Source organism: Oncorhynchus mykiss, chromosome 10 (assembly GCF_057628025.1).
Source record: "Oncorhynchus mykiss isolate SJ-2025 chromosome 10, ASM5762802v1, whole genome shotgun sequence".
Taxonomy (NCBI): domain Eukaryota; kingdom Metazoa; phylum Chordata; class Actinopteri; order Salmoniformes; family Salmonidae; genus Oncorhynchus; species Oncorhynchus mykiss.
In genome coordinates this window covers 84,920,572-84,942,682 of record NC_143031.1, presented here as the reverse complement: position 1 = coordinate 84,942,682, position 22,111 = coordinate 84,920,572, and the positions used below count along the sequence as shown (strand labels likewise).

The 22,111-nt window shown below is 39.8% G+C and overlaps 1 protein-coding gene across 14 annotated transcripts in view; it reads left to right on the top strand.

The window, feature by feature from the left end:
- The window catches only part of LOC118936807 (calcium/calmodulin-dependent protein kinase type II delta chain), a 99,035-nt gene extending 79,071 nt beyond the window's left edge, over window positions 1-19,964 (top strand). For 8 of the 14 annotated variants that reach the window (XR_016483985.1, XM_090188293.1, XM_090188290.1 and 5 more), the window contains 5 exons: window positions 7,289-7,364; window positions 15,784-15,878; window positions 17,139-17,201; window positions 17,845-18,010; window positions 19,347-19,964. Coding sequence is in view for 12 of the 14 variants with exons in the window: in XM_090188293.1 (XP_090044419.1) it covers window positions 7,289-7,364; window positions 15,784-15,878; window positions 17,139-17,201; window positions 17,845-18,010; window positions 19,347-19,350 (404 nt within the window). In the remaining 2 variants the exon portion in view is untranslated. Of the gene's footprint in view, window positions 1-7,288; window positions 7,365-15,783; window positions 15,879-17,138; window positions 17,202-17,844; window positions 18,015-19,346 lie in introns of those variants that run through there. The other 6 variants (XR_016483986.1, XM_090188295.1, XM_090188294.1 and 3 more) reach the window with 2 other exon arrangements.
- Window positions 19,965-22,111: the final 2,147 nt, after the last annotated feature.

Sequence of the window (22,111 nt, the reverse complement as noted above, 5' to 3'; positions counted from 1 at the left end):
ATGATGTAGTAATCTGATCTATTAACTAATCACATCACATGATGTAGTAATCTGATCTATTAACTAACCACATCACATGATGTAGTAATCTGATCTATTAACTAACCACACCACATGATGTAGTAATCTGATCTATTAACTAACCACATCACATGATGTAGTAATCTGATGATCTATTAACTAACCACATCACATGATGTAGTAATCTGATCTATTAACTAACCACACCACATGATGTAGTAATCTGATCTATTAACTAACCACACCTCATGATGTAGTAATCTGATCTATTAACTAACCACACCACATGATGTAGTAATCTGATCTATTAACTAACCACATCACATGATGTAGTAATCTGATGATCTATTAACTAACCACATCACATGATGTAGTAATCTGATCTATTAACTAACCACACCACATGATGTAGTAATCTGATCTATTAACTAACCACATCACATGATGTAGTAATCTGATCTATTAACTAACCACACCACATGATGTAGTAATCTGATCTATTAACTAACCACATCACATGATGTAGTAATCTGATCTATTAACTAACCACATCACATGATGTAGTAATCTGATCTATTAACTAACCACATCACATGATGTAGTAATCTGATGATCTATTAACTAACCACATCACATGATGTAGTAATCTGATGATCTATTAACTAACCACATCACATGATGTAGTAATCTGATGATCTATTAACTAACCACACCACATGATGTAGTAATCTGATCTATTAACTAACCACATCACATGATGTAGTAATCTGATCTATTAACTAACCACATCACATGATGTAGTAATCTGATCTATTAACTAACCACATCACATGATGTAGTAATCTGATGATCTATTAACTAACCACATCACATGATGTAGTAATCTGATATATTAACTAACCACATCACATGATGTAGTAATCTGATGATCTATTAACTAACCACACCACATGATGTAGTAATCTGATCTATTAACTAACCACATCACATGATGTAGTAATCTGATCTATTAACTAACCACACCACATGATGTAGTAATCTGATCTATTAACTAACCACATCACATGATGTAGTAATCTGATCTATTAACTAACCACATCACATGATGTAGTAATCTGATGATCTATTAACTAACCACATCACATGATGTAGTAATCTGATCTATTAACTAACCACACCACATGATGTAGTAATCTGATCTATTAACTAACCACATCACATGATGTAGTAATCTGATCTATTAACTAACCACATCACATGATGTAGTAATCTGATCTATTAACTAACCACACCACATGATGTAGTAATCTGATCTATTAACTAACCACATCACATGATGTAGTAATCTGATCTATTAACTAACCACATCACATGATGTAGTGATCTGATCTATTAACTAACCACATCACATGATGTAGTAATCTGATCTATTAACTAACCACACCACATGATGTAGTAATCTGATCTATTAACTAACCACATCACATGATGTAGTAATCTGATCTATTAACTAACCACATCACATGATGTAGTAATCTGATCTATTAACTAACCACACCACATGATGTAGTAATCTGATGATCTATTAACTAACCACATCACATGATGTAGTAATCTGATCTATTAACTAACCACACCACATGATGTAGTAATCTGATCTATTAACTAACCACATCACATGATGTAGTAATCTGATCTATTAACTAACCACATCACATGATGTAGTAATCTGATGATCTATTAACTAACCACATCACATGATGTAGTAATCTGATGATCTATTAACTAACCACATCACATGATGTAGTAATCTGATGATCTATTAACTAACCACACCACATGATGTAGTAATCTGATGATCTATTAACTAACCACACCACATGATGTAGTAATCTGATCTATTAACTAACCACATCACATGATGTAGTAATCTGATCTATTAACTAATCACATCACATAGTAATCTGATCTATTAACTAACCACATCACATGATGTAGTAATCTGATCTATTAACTAACCACATCACATGATGTAGTAATCTGATCTATTAACTAATCACATCACATAGTAATCTGATCTATTAACTAACCACATCACATGATGTAGTAATCTGATCTATTAACTAACCACATCACATGATGTAGTAATCTGATCTATTAACTAACCACACCACATGATGTAGTAATCTGATCTATTAACTAACCACACCACATGATGTAGTAATCTGATCTATTAACTAACCACACCACATGATGTAGTGATCTGATCTATTAACTAACCACACCTCATGATGTAGTGATCTGATCTATTAACTAACCACATCACATGATGTAGTAATCTGATGATCTATTAACTAACCACACCACATGATGTAGTAATCTGATCTATTAACTAACCACACCACATGATGTAGTAATCTGATCTATTAACTAACCACACCACATGATGTAGTAATCTGATCTATTAACTAACCACATCACATGATGTAGTAATCTGATGATCTATTAACTAACCACATCACATGATGTAGTAATCTGATCTATTAACTAACCACATCACATGATGTAGTAATCTGATGATCTATTAACTAACCACACCACATGATGTAGTAATCTGATCTATTAACTAACCACACCACATGATGTAGTAATCTGATCTATTAACTAACCACACCACATGATGTAGTAATCTGATCTATTAACTAACCACATCACATGATGTAGTAATCTGATGATCTATTAACTAACCACATCACATGATGTAGTAATCTGATATATTAACTAACCACATCACATGATGTAGTGATCTGATCTATTAACTAACCACATCACATGATGTAGTAATCTGATCTATTAACTAACCACACCACATGATGTAGTAATCTGATGATCTATTAACTAACCACACCACATGATGTAGTAATCTGATCTATTAACTAACCACACCACATGATGTAGTAATCTGATCTATTAACTAACCACATCACATGATGTAGTAATCTGATCTATTAACTAACCACATCACATGATGTAGTGATCTGATCTATTAACTAACCACATCACATGATGTAGTAATCGGATCTATTAACTAACCACACCACATGATGTAGTAATCTGATCTAATAACTAACCACACCACATGATGTAGTAATCTGATCTAATAACTAACCACACCACATGATGTAGTAATCTGATCTATTAACTAACCACATCACATGATGTAGTAATCTGATATATTAACTAACCACATCACATGATGTAGTAATCTGATCTATTAACTAACCACATCACATGATATAGTAATCTGATGATCTATTAACTAACCACATCACATGATGTAGTAATCTGATGATCTATTAACTAACCACATCACATGATGTAGTAATCTGATCTATTAACTAACCACACCACATGATGTAGTAATCTGATCTATTAACTAACCACACCACATGATGTAGTAATCTGATCTATTAACTAACCACACCACATGATGTAGTAATCTGATCTATTAACTAACCACATCACATGATGTAGTAATCTGATCTATTAACTAACCACATCACATGATGTAGTAATCTGATCTATTAACTAACCACATCACATGATGTAGTAATCTGATCTATTAACTAACCACATCACATGATGTAGTAATCTGATCTATTAACTAACCACATCACATGATGTAGTAATCTGATCTATTAACTAACCACACCACATGATGTAGTAATCTGATCTATTAACTAACCACATCACATGATGTAGTAATCTGATCTATTAACTAACCACATCACATGATGTAGTAATCTGATGATCTATTATCTAACCACACCACATGATGTAGTAATCTGATCTATTAACTAACCACACCACATGATATAGTAATCTGATGATCTATTAACTAACCACACCACATGATGTAGTAATCTGATCTATTAACTAACCACACCACATGATGTAGTAATCTGATCTATTAACTAACCACATCACATGATGTAGTGATCTGATCTATTAACTAACCACATCACATGATGTAGTAATCTGATCTATTAACTAACCACACCACATGATGTAGTGATCTGATCTATTAACTAACCACATCACATGATGTAGTAATCTGATGATCTATTAACTAACCACACCACATGATGTAGTGATCTGATCTATTAACTAACCACATCACATGATGTAGTAATCTGATCTATTAACTAACCACATCACATGATGTAGTAATCTGATCTATTAACTAACCACATCACATGATGTAGTAATCTGATCTATTAACTAACCACATCACATGATATAGTAATCTGATCTATTAACTAACCACATCACATGATGTAGTAATCTGATCTATTAACTAACCACATCACATGATGTAGTAATCTGATCTATTAACTAACCACACCACATGATGTAGTAATCTGATGATCTATTAACTAACCACACCACATGATGTAGTGATCTGATCTATTAACTAACCACATCACATGATGTAGTAATCTGATATATTAACTAACCACACCACATGATGTAGTAATCTGATGATCTATTAACTAACCACATCACATGATGTAGTAATCTGATCTATTAACTAACCACATCACATGATGTAGTAATCTGATCTATTAACTAACCACATCACATGATGTAGTAATCTGATCTATTAACTAACCACATCACATGATGTAGTAATCTGATCTATTAACTAACCACACCACATGATGTAGTAATCTGATCTATTATCTAACCACATCACATGATGTAGTAATCTGATCTATTAACTAACCACATCACATGATGTAGTAATCTGATCTATTAACTAACCACACCACATGATGTAGTAATCTGATCTATTAACTAACCACATCACATGATGTAGTAATCTGATCTATTAACTAACCACATCACATGATGTAGTAATCTGATCTATTAACTAACCACATCACATGATATAGTAATCTGATCTATTAACTAACCACATCACATGATGTAGTAATCTGATCTATTAACTAACCACATCACATGATGTAGTAATCTGATGATCTATTAACTAACCACATCACATGATGTAGTAATCTGATCTATTAACTAACCACATCACATGATGTAGTAATCTGATCTATTAACTAACCACATCACATGATGTAGTAATCTGATGATCTATTAACTAACCACACCACATGATGTAGTAATCTGATCTATTAACTAACCACACCACATGATGTAGTGATCTGATCTATTAACTAACCACATCACATGATGTAGTAATCTGATCTATTAACTAACCACACCTCATGATGTAGTAATCTGATCTATTAACTAACCACACCACATGATGTAGTAATCTGATCTATTAACTAACCACACCTCATGATATAGTAATCTGATCTATTAACTAACCACATCACATGATGTAGTGATCTGATCTATTAACTAACCACATCACATGATATAGTAATCTGATGATCTATTAACTAACCACATCACATGATATAGTAATCTGATGATCTATTAACTAACCACATCACATGATGTAGTAATCTGATCTATTAACTAACCACACCACATGATGTAGTAATCTGACTAACCACACCACATGATATAGTAATCTGATCTATTAACTAACCACATCACATGATGTAGTAATCTGATGATCTATTAACTAACCACATCACATGATGTAGTAATCTGATCTATTAACTAACCACATCACATGATGTAGTAATCTGATGATCTATTAACTAACCACATCACATGATGTAGTAATCTGATCTATTATCTAACCACATCACATGATGTAGTAATCTGATCTCTTAACTAACCACACCACATGATGTAGTAATCTGATCTATTAACTAACCACACCACATGATGTAGTAATCTGATGATCTATTAACTAACCACACCACATGATGTAGTAATCTGATCTATTAACTAACCACATCACATGATGTAGTAATCTGATCTATTAACTAACCACATCACATGATGTAGTAATCTGATCTATTAACTAACCACATCACATGATGTAGTAATCTGATCTATTAACTAACCACATCACATGATGTAGTAATCTGATCTATTAACTAACCACACCACATGATGTAGTAATCTGATGATCTATTAACTAACCACATAGCATGATGTAGTAATCTGATCTATTAACTAACCACATCACATGATATAGTAATCTGATGATCTATTAACTAACCACACCACATGATGTAGTAATCTGATGATCTATTAACTAACCACATCACATGATGTAGTAATCTGATGATCTATTAACTAACCACACCACATGATGTAGTAATCTGATCTATTAACTAACCACACCACATGATGTAGTAATCTGATCTATTAACTAACCACACCACATGATGTAGTAATCTGATCTATTAACTAACCACATCACATGATGTAGTAATCTGATCTATTAACTAACCACATCACATGATGTAGTAATCTGATCTATTAACTAACCACATCACATGATGTAGTAATCTGATCTATTAACTAACCACATCACATGATGTAGTAATCTGATCTATTAACTAACCACACCACATGATGTAGTAATCTGATGATCTATTAACTAACCACATCACATGATGTAGTAATCTGATCTATTAACTAACCACATCACATGATGTAGTAATCTGATCTATTAACTAACCACATCACATGATGTAGTAATCTGATCTAATAACTAACCACACCACATGATGTAGTAATCTGATCTATTAACTAACCACACCACATGATGTAGTAATCTGATCTATTAACTAACCACATCACATGATGTAGTAATCTGATCTATTAACTAACCACATCACATGATGTAGTAATCTGATCTATTAACTAACCACATCACATGATGTAGTAATCTGATCTATTAACTAACCACATCACATGATGTAGTAATCTGATCTATTAACTAACCACATCACATGATGTAGTAATCTGATGATCTATTAACTAACCACATCACATGATGTAGTAATCTGATATATTAACTAACCACATCACATGATGTAGTAATCTGATGATCTATTAACTAACCACATCACATGATGTAGTAATCTGATCTATTAACTAACCACACCACATGATATAGTAATCTGATGATCTATTTAACAGCCGTGATTTAATGTATGTCAGATTGTGTTGTTGGGCTAATGTTGACCTGAGGTTGTGGTGACGTTGTGGTGAGATTGTGGTGACGTTGTGGTCATGTTGTGGTCATGTTGTGTTTGTGTGTTTCCAGCTCGGAAGCAGGAGATCATCAAAGTCACAGAGCAGCTGATCGAATCCATCAACAACGGAGACTTCGAGGCCTACGCGTGAGTCCTGCTCTGTCTGTGTGTGTTTAGGGCTAGCACTACGCGTGAGTCCTGCTCTGTCTGTGTGTGTGTGTTTAGGGCTAGCACTACGCGTGAGTCCTCCTCTGTCTGTGTGTGTGTTTAGGGCTAGCACTACGCGTGAGTCCTGCTCTGTCTGTGTGTGTTTAGGGCTAGCACTACGCGTGAGTCCTGCTCTGTCTCTGTGTGTTTAGGGCTAGCACTACGCGTGAGTCCTCCTCTGTCTGTGTGTGTTTAGGGCTAGCACTACGCGTGAGTCCTGCTCTGTCTGTGTGTGTTTAGGGCTAGCACTACGCGTGAGTCCTCCTCTGTCTGTGTGTGTTTAGGGCTAGCACTACGCGTGAGTCCTCCTCTGTCTGTGTGTGTTTAGGGCTAGCACTACGCGCGAGTCCTGCTCTGTCTGTGTGTGTTTAGGGCTAGCACTACGCGTGAGTCCTCCTCTGTCTGTGTGTGTTTAGGGCTAGCACTACGCGTGAGTCCTGCTCTGTCTGTGTGTGTTTAGGGCTAGCACTACACGTGAGTCCTGCTCTGTCTGTGTGTGTTTAGGGCTAGCACTACGCGTGAGTCCTGCTCTGTCTGTGTGTGTGTGTTTATGGCTAGCACTACGCATGAGTCCTGCTCTGTCTGTGTGTGTTTAGGGCTAGCACTACGCGTGAGTCCTGCTCTGTCTGTGTGTGTGTGTTTAGGGCTAGCACTACGCGTGAGTCCTGCTCTGTCTGTGTGTGTTTAGGGCTAGCACTACGCGTGAGTCCTGCTCTGTCTGTGTGTGTTTAGGGCTAGCACTACGCGTGAGTCCTGCTCTGTCTGTGTGAGTTTAGGGCTAGCACTACGCGTGAGTCCTGCTCTGTCTGTGTGTGTTTAGGGCTAGCACTACGCGTGAGTCCTGCTCTGTCTGTGTGTGTTTAGGGCTAGCACTACGCGTGAGTCCTGCTCTGTCTGTGTGTGTTTAGGGCTAGCACTACGCGTGAGTCCTGCTCTGTCTGTGTGTGTTTAGGGCTAGCACTACGCGTGAGTCCTGCTCTGTCTGTGTGTGTTTAGGGCTAGCACTACGCGTGAGTCCTGCTCTGTCTGTGTGTGTGTGTTTATGGCTAGCACTACGCATGAGTCCTGCTCTGTCTGTGTGTGTTTAGGGCTAGCACTACGCGTGAGTCCTGCTCTGTCTGTGTGTGTTTAGGGCTAGCACTACGCGTGAGTCCTGCTCTGTCTGTGTGTGTGTGTTTAGGGCTAGCACTACGCGTGAGTCCTGCTCTGTCTGTGTGTGTGTTTAGGGCTAGCACTACGCGTGAGTCCTGCTCTGTCTGTGTGTGTGTTTAGGGCTAGCACTACGCGTGAGTCCTGCTCTGTCTGTGTGTGTTTAGGGCTAGCACTACGCGTGAGTCCTGCTCTGTCTGTGTGTGTGTGTTTAGGGCTAGCACTACGCGTGAGTCCTCCTCTGTCTGTGTGTGTTTAGGGCTAGCACTACGCGTGAGTCCTGCTCTGTCTGTGTGTGTTTAGGGCTAGCACTACGCGTGAGTCCTGCTCTGTCTGTGTGTGTTTAGGGCTAGCACTACGCGTGAGTCCTGCTCTGTCTGTGTGTGTTTAGGGCTAGCACTACGCGTGAGTCCTGCTCTGTCTGTGTGTGTTTAGGGCTAGCACTACGCGTGAGTCCTCCTCTGTCTGTGTGTGTTTAGGGCTAGCACTACGCGTGAGTCCTCCTCTGTCTGTGTGTGTTTAGGGCTAGCACTACGCGTGAGTCCTGCTCTGTCTGTGTGTGTTTAGGGCTAGCACTACGCGTGAGTCCTGCTCTGTCTGTGTGTGTTTAGGGCTAGCACTACGCGTGAGTCCTCCTCTGTCTGTGTGTGTTTAGGGCTAGCACTACGCGTGAGTCCTCCTCTGTCTGTGTGTGTTTAGGGCTAGCACTACGCGTGAGTCCTCCTCTGTCTGTGTGTGTTTTGTCTAACTGGTTCTTTATTGTGTTACTCTGGTCTATAGTAGTGCACTATATAGGGAATAGGGCTCTGGTCTCTAGTAGTGCACTATATAGGGAATAGGGCTCTGGTCACTAGTAGTTCACTATATAGGGAATAGGGCTCTGGTCTATAGTAGTGCACTATATAGGGAATAGGGCTCTGGTCACTAGTAGTTCACTATATAGGGAATAGGGCTCTGGTCTCTAGTAGTGCACTATATAGGGAATAGGGCCCTGGTCTCTAGTAGTGCACTATATAGGGAATAGGGCTCTGGTCTATAGTAGTACCACTATATAGGGAATAGGGCTCTGGTCTATAGTAGTACCACTATATAGGGAATAGGGCTCTGGTCTATAGTAGTACCACTATATAGGGAATAGGGCTCTGGTCTATAGTAGTGCACTATATAGGGAATAGGGTTCTGGTCTATAGTAGTACCACTATATAGGGAATGGGGCTCTGGTCTATAGTAGTACCACTATATAGGGAATAGGGCTCTGGTCTATAGTAGTTCACTATATAGGGAATAGGGCTCTGGTCTATAGTAGTACCACTATATAGGGAATAGGGCTCTGGTCTATAGTAGTACCACTATATAGGGAATAGGGCTCTGGTCTATAGTAGTACCACTATATAGGGAATAGGACTCTGGTCTATAGTAGTACCACTATATAGGGAATAGGGCTCTGGTCTATAGTAGTACCACTATATAGGGAATAGGGCTCTGGTCTATAGTAGTACCACTATATAGGGAATAGGGCTCTGGTCTATAGTAGTACCACTATATAGGGAATAGGGCTCTGGTCTATAGTAGTACCACTATATAGGGAATAGGGCTCTGGTCTATAGTAGTACCACTATATAGGGAATAGGGCTCTGGTCTATAGTAGTACCACTATATAGGGAATAGGGCTCTGGTCTATAGTAGTTCACTATATAGGGAATAGGGCTCTGGTCTATAGTAGTACCACTATATAGGGAATAGGGCTCTGGTCTATAGTAGTTCACTATATAGGGAATAGGGCTCTGGTCTATAGTAGTACCACTATATAGGGAATAGGGCCCTGGTCTATAGTAGTACCACTATATAGGGAATAGGGCTCTGGTCTATAGTAGTTCACTATATAGGGAATAGGGCTCTGGTCTATAGTAGTACCACTATATAGGGAATAGGGCTCTGGTCTATAGTAGTACCACTATATAGGGAATAGGGCTCTGGTCTATAGTAGTACCACTATATAGGGAATAGGACTCTGGTCTATAGTAGTACCACTATATAGGGAATAGGGCTCTGGTCTATAGTAGTACCACTATATAGGGAATAGGGCTCTGGTCTATAGTAGTACCACTATATAGGGAATAGGGCTCTGGTCTATAGTAGTACCACTATATAGGGAATAGGGCTCTGGTCTATAGTAGTACCACTATATAGGGAATAGGGCTCTGGTCTATAGTAGTACCACTATATAGGGAATAGGGCTCTGGTCTATAGTAGTACCACTATATAGGGAATAGGGCTCTGGTCTATAGTAGTACCACTATATAGGGAATAGGGCTCTGGTCTATAGTAGTTCACTATATAGGGAATAGGGCTCTGGTCTATAGTAGTACCACTATATAGGGAATAGGGCTCTGGTCTATAGTAGTTCACTATATAGGGAATAGGGCTCTGGTCTATAGTAGTACCACTATATAGGGAATAGGGCCCTGGTCTATAGTAGTACCACTATATAGGGAATAGGGCTCTGGTCTATAGTAGTTCACTATATAGGGAATAGGGCTCTGGTCTATAGTAGTACCACTATATAGGGAATAGGGCTCTGGTCTATAGTAGTACCACTATATAGGGAATAGGGCTCTGGTCTATAGTAGTACCACTATATAGGGAATAGGACTCTGGTCTATAGTAGTACCACTATATAGGGAATAGGGCTCTGGTCTATAGTAGTACCACTATATAGGGAATAGGGCTCTGGTCTATAGTAGTACCACTATATAGGGAATAGGGCTCTGGTCTATAGTAGTACCACTATATAGGGAATAGGGCTCTGGTCTATAGTAGTACCACTATATAGGGAATAGGGCTCTGGTCTATAGTAGTTCACTATATAGGGAATAGGGCTCTGGTCTATAGTAGTACCACTATATAGGGAATAGGGCCCTGGTCTATAGTAGTACCACTATATAGGGAATAGGGCTCTGGTCTATAGTAGTTCACTATATAGGGAATAGGGCTCTGGTCTATAGTAGTACCACTATATAGGGAATAGGGCTCTGGTCTATAGTAGTACCACTATATAGGGAATAGGGCTCTGGTCTATAGTAGTACCACTATATAGGGAATAGGACTCTGGTCTATAGTAGTACCACTATATAGGGAATAGGGCTCTGGTCTATAGTAGTACCACTATATAGGGAATAGGGCTCTGGTCTATAGTAGTACCACTATATAGGGAATAGGGCTCTGGTCTATAGTAGTACCACTATATAGGGAATAGGGCTCTGGTCTATAGTAGTACCACTATATAGGGAATAGGGCTCTGGTCTATAGTAGTACCACTATATAGGGAATAGGGCTCTGGTCTATAGTAGTACCACTATATAGGGAATAGGGCTCTGGTCTATAGTAGTACCACTATATAGGGAATAGGGCTCTGGTCTATAGTAGTTCACTATATAGGGAATAGGGCTCTGGTCTATAGTAGTACCACTATATAGGGAATAGGGCCCTGGTCTATAGTAGTACCACTATATAGGGAATAGGGCTCTGGTCTATAGTAGTTCACTATATAGGGAATAGGGCTCTGGTCTATAGTAGTACCACTATATAGGGAATAGGGCTCTGGTCTATAGTAGTACCACTATATAGGGAATAGGGCTCTGGTCTATAGTAGTACCACTATATAGGGAATAGGACTCTGGTCTATAGTAGTACCACTATATAGGGAATAGGGCTCTGGTCTATAGTAGTACCACTATATAGGGAATAGGACTCTGGTCTATAGTAGTACCACTATATAGGGAATAGGGCTCTGGTCTATAGTAGTACCACTATATAGGGAATAGGGCTCTGGTCTATAGTAGTACCACTATATAGGGAATAGGGCTCTGGTCTATAGTAGTACCACTATATAGGGAATAGGGCTCTGGTCTATAGTAGTTCACTACATAGGGAACAGGGTCTATAGTAGTACCACTATATAGGGAATAGGGCTCTGGTCTATAGTAGTACCACTATATAGGGAATAGGACTCTGGTCTATAGTAGTACCACTATATAGGGAATAGGGCTCTGGTCTATAGTAGTACCACTATATAGGGAATAGGGCTCTGGTCTATAGTAGTACCACTATATAGGGAATAGGGCTCTGGTCTATAGTAGTACCACTATATAGGGAATAGGGCTCTGGTCTATAGTAGTTCACTACATAGGGAATAGGGTCTATAGTAGTACCACTATATAGGGAATAGGGCTCTGGTCTATAGTAGTACCACTATATAGGGAATAGGGCTCTGGTCTATAGTAGTACCACTATACAGGGAATAGGGCTCTGGTCTATAGTAGTACCACTATATAGGGAATAGGGCTCTGGTCTATAGTAGTACCACTATATAGGGAATAGGGCTCTGGTCTATAGTAGTACCACTATATAGGGAATAGGGCTCTGGTCTATAGTAGTTCACTATATATAGGGAATAGGTCTCTGGTCACTAGTAGTTCACTATATAGGGAATAGGGCTCTGGTCTATAGTAGTACCACTATATAGGGAATAGGGCTCTGGTCTATAGTAGTTCACTATATAGAGAATAGGGCTCTGGTCCATAGTAGTTCACTATATATAGGGAATAGGTCTCTGGTCTATAGTAGTTCACTATATATAGGGAATAGGTCTCTGGTCTATAGTAGTTCACTATATAGAGAATAGGGCTCTGGTCTATAGTAGTTCACTATATATAGGGAATAGGTCTCTGGTCTATAGTAGTTCACTATATATAGGGAATAGGTCTCTGGTCTATAGTAGTTCACTATATAGAGAATAGGGCTCTGGTCTATAGTAGTGCACTATATAGGGAATAGGTCTCTGGTCTATAGTAGTTCACTATATAGAGAATAGGGCTCTGGTCTATAGTAGTTCACTATATAGGGAATAGGGCTCTGGTCTATAGTAGTTCACTATATAGGGAATAGGGCTCTGGTCTATAGTAGTTCACTATATAGGGAATAGGGCTCTGGTCTATAGTAGTTCACTATATAGGGAATAGGGCTCTGGTCTATAGTAGTTCACTATATAGGGAATAGGGCTCTGGTCTATAGTAGTTCACTATATAGGGAATAGGGCTCTGGTCTATAGTAGTACAACTATATAGGGAATAGGGCTCTGGTCTATAGTAGTTCACTATATAGGGAATAGGGCTCTGGTCTATAGTAGTACCACTATATAGGGAATAGGGCTCTGGTCTATAGTAGTTCACTATATAGGGAATAGGGCTCTGGTCTATAGTAGTACCACTATATAGGGAATAGGGCTCTGGTCTATAGTAGTTCACTATATAGGGAATAGGGCTCTGGTCTATAGTAGTACCACTATATAGGGAATAGGGCTCTGGTCTATAGTAGTACCACTATATAGGGAATAGGGCTCTGGTCTATAGTAGTACCACTATATAGGGAATAGGGCTCTGGTCTATAGTAGTACCACTATATAGGGAATAGGGCTCTGGTCTATAGTAGTACCACTATATAGGGAATAGGGCTCTGGTCTATAGTAGTTCACTATATAGGGAATAGGGCTCTGGTCTATAGTAGTACCACTATATAGGGAATAGGGCTCTGGTCTATAGTAGTTCACTATATAGGGAATAGGGCTCTGGTCTATAGTAGTACCACTATATAGGGAATAGGGCTCTGGTCTATAGTAGTACCACTATATAGGGAATAGGTCTCTGGTCTATAGTAGTTCACTATATAGAGAATAGGGCTCTGGTCTATAGTAGTTCACTATATATAGGGAATAGGTCTCTGGTCTATAGTAGTTCACTATATATAGGGAATAGGTCTCTGGTCTATAGTAGTTCACTATATATAGGGAATAGGTCTCTGGTCTATAGTAGTTCACTATATAGAGAATAGGGCTCTGGTCTATAGTAGTTCACTATATATAGGGAATAGGTCTCTGGTCTATAGTAGTTCACTATATAGAGAATAGGGCTCTGGTCTATAGTAGTTCACTATATATAGGGAATAGGTCTCTGGTCTATAGTAGTTCACTATATATAGGGAATAGGTCTCTGGTCTATAGTAGTACCACTATATAGAGAATAGGTCTCTGGTCTATAGTAGTTCACTATATAGGGAATAGGGCTCTGGTCTATAGTAGTACCACTATATAGGGAATAGGGCTCTGGTCTATAGTAGTTCACTATATAGGGAATAGGGCTCTGGTCTATAGTAGTACCACTATATAGGGAATAGGGCTCTGGTCTATAGTAGTTCACTATATAGGGAATAGGGCTCTGGTCTATAGTAGTTCACTATATAGAGAATAGGTCTCTGGTCTATAGTAGTTCACTATGTAGGGAATAGGGCTCTGGTCTATAGTAGTTCACTATATATAGGGAATAGGTCTCTGGCCACTAGTAGTTCACTATATATAGGGAATAGGTCTCTGGTCTATAGTAGTTCACTATATATAGGGAATAGGTCTCTGGTCTATAGTAGTTCACTATATAGGGAATAGGGCTCTGGTCTATAGTAGTTCACTATATAGGGAATAGGGCTCTGGTCTATAGTAGTACCACTATATAGGGAATAGGGCTCTGGTCTATAGTAGTTCACTATATATAGGGAATAGGTCTCTGGTCTATAGTAGTTCACTATATATAGGGAATAGGTCTCTGGCCACTAGTAGTTCACTACATATAGGGAATAGGTCTCTGGTCTATAGTAGTTCACTATATAGGGAATGGGGCTCTGGTCACTAGTAGTTCACTATATAGGGAATAGGGCCCTGGTCACTAGTAGTTCACTATATAGGGAATAGGGCTCTGGTCACTAGTAGTTCACTATATAGGGAATAGGACTCTGGTCTATAGTAGTTCACTATATAGGGAATAGGGCTCTGGCCACTAGTAGTTCACTATATCGGGAATAGGGCTCTGGTCTATAGTAGTACCACTATATAGGGAATAGGGCTCTGGTCTATAGTAGTTCACTATATAGGGAATAGGGCTCTGGCCACTAGTAGTTCACTATATAGGGAATAGGGCTCTGGTCTATAGTAGTTCACTATATAGGGAATAGGGCCCTGGTCTATAGTAGTACCACTATATAGGGAATAGGGCTCTGGCCACTAGTAGTTCACTATATAGGGAATAGGGCTCTGGTCTATAGTAGTTCACTATATAGGGAATAGGGTGCGACATGGGACTCAGTCTGTGTTTGTTTCCAACAGGAAGATCTGTGATCCTGGTCTGACGTCGTTTGAACCAGAAGCTCTGGGGAACCTGGTAGAGGGACATGACTTCCATCGCTTCTACTTCGACAACGGTAACACGTCCATCAGTCATTCAGAAGATACAGTTATTGATTAGAGGTATTGATTAGTAGAGGTATTGATTAGTAGAGGTATTGATCAACTATTTATTAGTGTAAGTATCGATCAGCTATCGATTAGTAGTTATTGATCAGCTATTGATTAGTAGAGGTATTGATTAGTAGAGGTATGATCAGCTATTGATTAGTAGGGGTATTGATCAGCAACTTTTGATTAGTAGGGGTATTGATCTGCTATTGATTAGCAGAGGTATTGATCAGCTATTGATTAGTAGGGGTATTGATCAGCTATTGATTCGTAGGGGTATTGATCAGCTATTGATTAGCAGAGGTATTGATCAGCTATTGATTAGTAGAGGTATGATCAGCTTTTGATTAGTATAGATATTGATCAGCTATTAATTAGAGGTATTGATCAGCTATTGAGTAGTATGTATTTATTAGTAGAGGTATTGATTAGTAGAGGTATTGATTAGCATTTCATTAGTAGAGGTGTTGATCAGCTATGGATTAGTAGAGGTATTGATTAGCTATTCATTCATAGAGGTATTGGTTAGTAGAGGTATTGATTAGCTATTGATTAATAGAGGTATTGTTTAGTAGAAGTATTGATTAGCTATTCATTAGTAGAGGTATTGATTAGTAGAGGTATTGATTAGCTATTGATTAGTAGAGGTATTGATTAGAATATGTATTGATTAGTAGAGGTATTGATTAGCTATTGATTAGTATAGGAATGAATTATTAGAGGTATTGATTAGCTATTCATTAGTAGAGGTATTGATAAGCTATGGATTAGTATATGTATTGATTAGTAGAGATATTGATTTGCTATTGATTACTATAGGTATTGATTAACTATTTATTCATAGAGGTATTCATTAGTAGAGGTAATGATTAGAATTGGTATTGATTAGCAGATTTATTGATTAGTAAAGGTATTGATTAGTAGAGGTATTGATCAGCTATGGATTAGTATATGTATTGATTGGTAGAATTTATGAATCAGATATTGATTTGTAGTTATTGATTAGCTATTGATGAATAGTTATATCCGTTTGTGTCTGTTACTGAGAACTACAACTCCCACTAGCTAAGGCCTGTCTGTCTCTCTCTCCATCTCCCTCATCCTCCCCACCTTCTCTTTCCAGCCCTGTTTGTGTCTGTTACTGAGAACTACAACTCCCACTAGCTAACTAAGGCCTGTCTGTCTCTCTCTCCATCTCCCTCGCCCCCCCCCCCTTCTCTTTCCAGCCCTGTCTAAAGGTAGCAAGCCGGTGCACACCATCCTCCTCAACCCTCACGTCCATCTGATAGGTAGGAAATCAGCCATTTCTAATTATTCTATCAATAATATAATGATATATATATGCCATTTAGCAGACACTTTTACCAAAAGCAACTTACATGAATGTGTTCATATATTTTCCATATGAGTGGCCCTGGGAATTGAACCCACTATCCTGGTATTGCAAGCACCATGATTTACCAACTGAACATTATGTTGATTTATCTGGGCTATGTTTTATGTAATCTTGTTTCTGGTTGGTATTCAAATATACACTGTATGTACATATCAATTCCAGTCAGAAACTAGACCAGATTCAAATTTCCCATTCCAAATTGTCCTGAAGCATTGAAGTGAACATTGGAATTGGAATTCCGGTGTACTTCCTGGATTGAATCAAGATGGACGCCAATCCCCCTGGTACTTATGGTGCGGCAGGGTAGCCTAGTGGTTAGAGTATTGGACTAGTAACCGGAAGGTAAAATCTGTCGTTCTGCCCCTGAACAGGCAGTTAACCCACTGTTCCCAGGCCGTCATTGAAAATAAGAATTTGTTCTTAACTAACTTGCCTAGTTAAATAAAGGTAAAATAAAGGTTAAAAATTATGTAGAATGTGTTTTATGATGTTGACGTGAAACAAGGAGAGGTGAACTAATGAGAAGGTCTATCTAGCGGAGAACGCTGCGTGCATCGCCTACATCCGCCTGAGCCAGTACATGGACGCGGGGGGGATGCCTCGCACCATGCAGTCTGAGGAGACCCGCGTCTGGCATCGCAGAGAGGGAAAGTGGCAGAACATACACTTCCACCGCTCGGGCTCGCCCAGCGTACCATCCCAGTAAGAAACATACGTTAATCAATGAATTCATGTATTAATTATAGCGATTATAAATACACCGATATCACAACATTCACTTCCACCGCTCAGGCTCGCCCAGCGTACCATCCCAGTAAGAAACATACGTTAATCAATGAATTCATGTATTAATTATAGTGATTATGAATAAATCGATTTCAGAACATTCACTTCCATCACTCTGTAGTGTCCAGTCTAGACTACCTTCCCAGTCTGTAGTGTCCAGTCTAGACTACCTTCCCAGTCTGTAGTGTCCAGTGTCGACTACCTTCCCAGTCTGTAGTGTCCAGTGTAGACTACCTTCCCAGTCTCTAGTGTCCAGTCTAGACTACCTTCCCAGTCTCTAGTGTCCAGTCTAGACTACCTTCCCAGTCTGTAGTGTCCAGTGTAGACTACCTTCCCAGTCTGTAGTGTCCAGTGTAGACTACCTTCTCAGTCTGTAGTGTCCAGTCTAGACTACCTTCCCAGTCTCTAGTGTCCAGTCTAGACTACCTTCCCAGTCTGTAGTGTCCAGTCTAGACTACCTTCCCAGTCTCTAGTGTCCAGTGTAGACTACCTTCCCAGTCTGTAGTGTCCAGTCTAGACTACCTTCCCAGTCTCTAGTGTCCAGTCTAGGCTACCTTCCCAGTCTCTAGTGTCCAGTGTAGACTACCTTCCCAGTCTGTAGTGTCCAGTCTAGACTACCTTCCCAGTCTCTAGTGTCCAGTGTAGACTACCTTCCCAGTCTGTAGTGCCCAGTCTAGACTACCTTCTCAGTCTGTAGTGTCCAATGTAGACTACCTTCCCAGTCTGTAGTGTCCAGTGTCGACTACCTTCCCAGTCTGTAGTGTCCAGTGTAGACTACCTTCCCAGTCTGTAGTGTCCAGTGTAGACTACCTTCCCAGAAAATTGTCTAGTGGTGCAATAACTAATCTCCACCACAGGAGGGCGCCACATACACGCTTACCATGCTACTGTAATGGTTAGTGTAATGTTTCCTCATCCTGGTACTGGGGACATTGTAGTTGTTGCCCTCGCATTAACACACCTGATTTAACTAATCAACTCATCAAGCCTTTTGATTATTTGATGCAGGTGTGTTGTAGTGTTACGGTAACAACTACGATGTTCACCTGTTGGGGTTCCCAGGACCAGGATGAAAGAAACACTGGGGGTAGAGTCAACTCTACCTCTCCCACTCTAGTCTAAAACAACCTCTACCGGCGGAAACTGACTACACGGATATCGCTCTGTTTCTGGGTTGAATCTCATTTCCTTTTTCCCGTGTGTGTGTGTGTGTGTGTGTCTGTGTCTCCTTCTCTGTGTGTGTATTTTACAGTTAATGGAATATCAAGCTTCAGTCTAAACTCCCAAGACAGGCAACAATCAACAAGCCAACCCGTGTTCTCCATTTAACCTCTAACCCCCTGACCCCTCTGTATGGACATGACATCACACAGGAAAAGGAAATCAACCCTAAAAGGTCGTCGCCTAGAGTGTGTCCCTAAATGGCACCCTTTTCCCTACATAGGGCCCACGGGCTCTGGTCTAAAGTAGTGCCCTACATAGGGAATAGAGCTCTGGTCTAAAGTAGTGCACTATATAGGGAATAGGGTTTTGTTTGGGACTCAGACCCCCCCCCTAGAGCAGCCTGCAGCAGACCATGGCCGTTATCCACTGGAGCATATTACCTGACATTTGGTTATCTGGTTTTTAAACTGTTTTTGGTGCATTTTAAATGTATAGAGATGTTTAAAAATCTACTGCTGTCACTCCTCCCATTTTGAACTTGTATTTGTACGTGTGTTTTAAGTGTTGCAATACGAAATATTTCAAGATCAGAATGTTAAAATCGAGCTTGCTTTTGTTCTGGTGAAATGTATATATATCTTGTGATTGTTGATAAAAAAAACAAATTAAATAAAATAAACATTAAATTGCTATATCATAGGAGTTTTAAGACTTTTCGTAAAAATTCTGTATGTAAGTTTATGTTTGCGTTGAGCTACTTGCTAATGTTTGGTTGAGCTAGGTGCTAATGTTTGGTTGAGCTAGTTGCTAATGTTTGGTTGAGCTAGGTGCTAATGTTTGGTTGAGCTAGGTGCTAATGTTTGGTTGAGCTAGTTGCTAATGTTTGGTTGAGCTAGGTGCTAATGTTTGGTTGAGCTAGGTGCTAATGTTTTGTTGAGCTAGTTGCTAATGTTTTGTTGAGCTAGGTGCTAATGTTTGGTTGAGCTAGTTGCTAATGTTTGGTTGAGCTAGGTGCTAATGTTTTGTTGAGCTAGGTGCTAATGTTTTTTTGAGCTAGGTACTAATGTTTGGTTGAGCTAGGTGCTAATGTTTGGTTGAGCTAGTTGTTCATGTTTGAGTAATTGGGTTTGGACATTATGTACTCCTTATTTAACTCATAGGATTGCAAAATTCCCAGGTTTTCCAGAAATCCTGGATGGAAGTGTCCCAGAATCAGGAGAAAACAAGCAGGAAATCCTGGATGGAAGTGTCCCAGAATCAGGAGAAAACAAGCAGGAAATCCGGAACCCTCCAACCAGGATTCCTGGAAAACCTGGACATTTTGGGAACATTACCAGAAATTTGCAACCCAACGCCCAACCCTGGTCTAAAGTAGTGCACTATATGGGGAATAGGGTGCTAGTTGGGATGTAACCAGTGAGATGTGTTTGTTTGCCTTTATAACAGATGGCCTCATTATGCCATTATGAGAAATAAAGACCACATTGGTAGGTATGCATGGGGGGCGGGGTTAACGGGAGTATGAATATATTATAATAATGAGAATATCTTGTTTATGTGTGAATCACTGAGATGTTTGTTGATAATGATATTGAACATCGGTCCTGTCTGTCCTTCCTGTTCTCTTCAACCAGTCCTATTGTCTGTCCTTCCTGTTCTCTTCAACCAGTCCTATTGTCTGTCCTTCCTGTTTTCGTCAACCAGTCCTCATGTCTGTCCTTCCTGTTCTCTTCATCCAGTCCTATTGTCTGTCCTTCCTGTTCTCTTCAACCGGTCCTATTGTCTGTCCTTCCTGTTGTCTTCAGCCAGTCCTCATGTCTGTCCTTCCTGTTCCCTTCAACCAGTCCTCTTGTCTGTCCTTCCTGTTCTCTTCAACCAGTCCGCTTGTCTGTCCTTCCTGTTGTCTTCAACCAGTCCTCATGTCCTTATTTTTAAGGTGTACACAATAAAGACGCATTGTGTTCAAGACAGGCATTGTGATCTTCCTGGTAGTCAGACAAGCATTGTGATCAGATAGCTGTAAGTATAGACAGATGTGGACAGAGAAGCCATTTTTAATCATCATTATACCTCTAAAGTAATTGAAAGGTGGCACCATTGAAGTATGGCACCAATGTCTTCAAATTAAGAAATACATATTATTTTGAAAGAATATCTACCTGCTGTACCCAACACACATGCACACACACTTGGAGAGGCTGGAGAAGCGATCTGTCAGTGATCACTAGACTCCATGGACTTGTTGGAAAGGTGGCATCCTATGATCGTGCCACGTTGAAAGTCACTGGCCATTCGTCTGCCAATGTTTGTCTATGGAGATTGCATGGCTGTGTGCTCGATTTTATACACCTGTCAGCAACAGGTATGGCTGAAATAGCCCGATTCCACTCATTTGAACGGCTGTCCACATACTTTTTGTATACATAGTGTAGGTGACCCCCTTCACCTTGAGAAACCCAATGAGGTGTGCAGCGTTGTAGGATCCAAATGATGGCCTAAGTCCTACCACACCATCTCCATAGATATCTTCATGTGCGCAGCTGTCCCCCCCCCCCCCCGCCCCCCACGTTGTCCAGGCATTTGAACGGTCGCCCGTTGTGCCGATGAGGTTCCGCCCACAGCGACCAAGTTCTGTCCAGGTTGAAGCCTGCTTCAGCACCAAGCACCAGAACCCTCTGAAAATATATATTTTGGGTTAGTTATTTTTTTACAGTATAGTTCCAGTGTAATATTGTGAAGTATCACGTGCATTAATAGTAACAGTTATACAGTATATAGTGCTGTACCCTGAACATACTCCGCCTGCAGTTGTTTCACCCGGTCGTTGTTTCTCTCAAAAGGCACCAGGTAAAT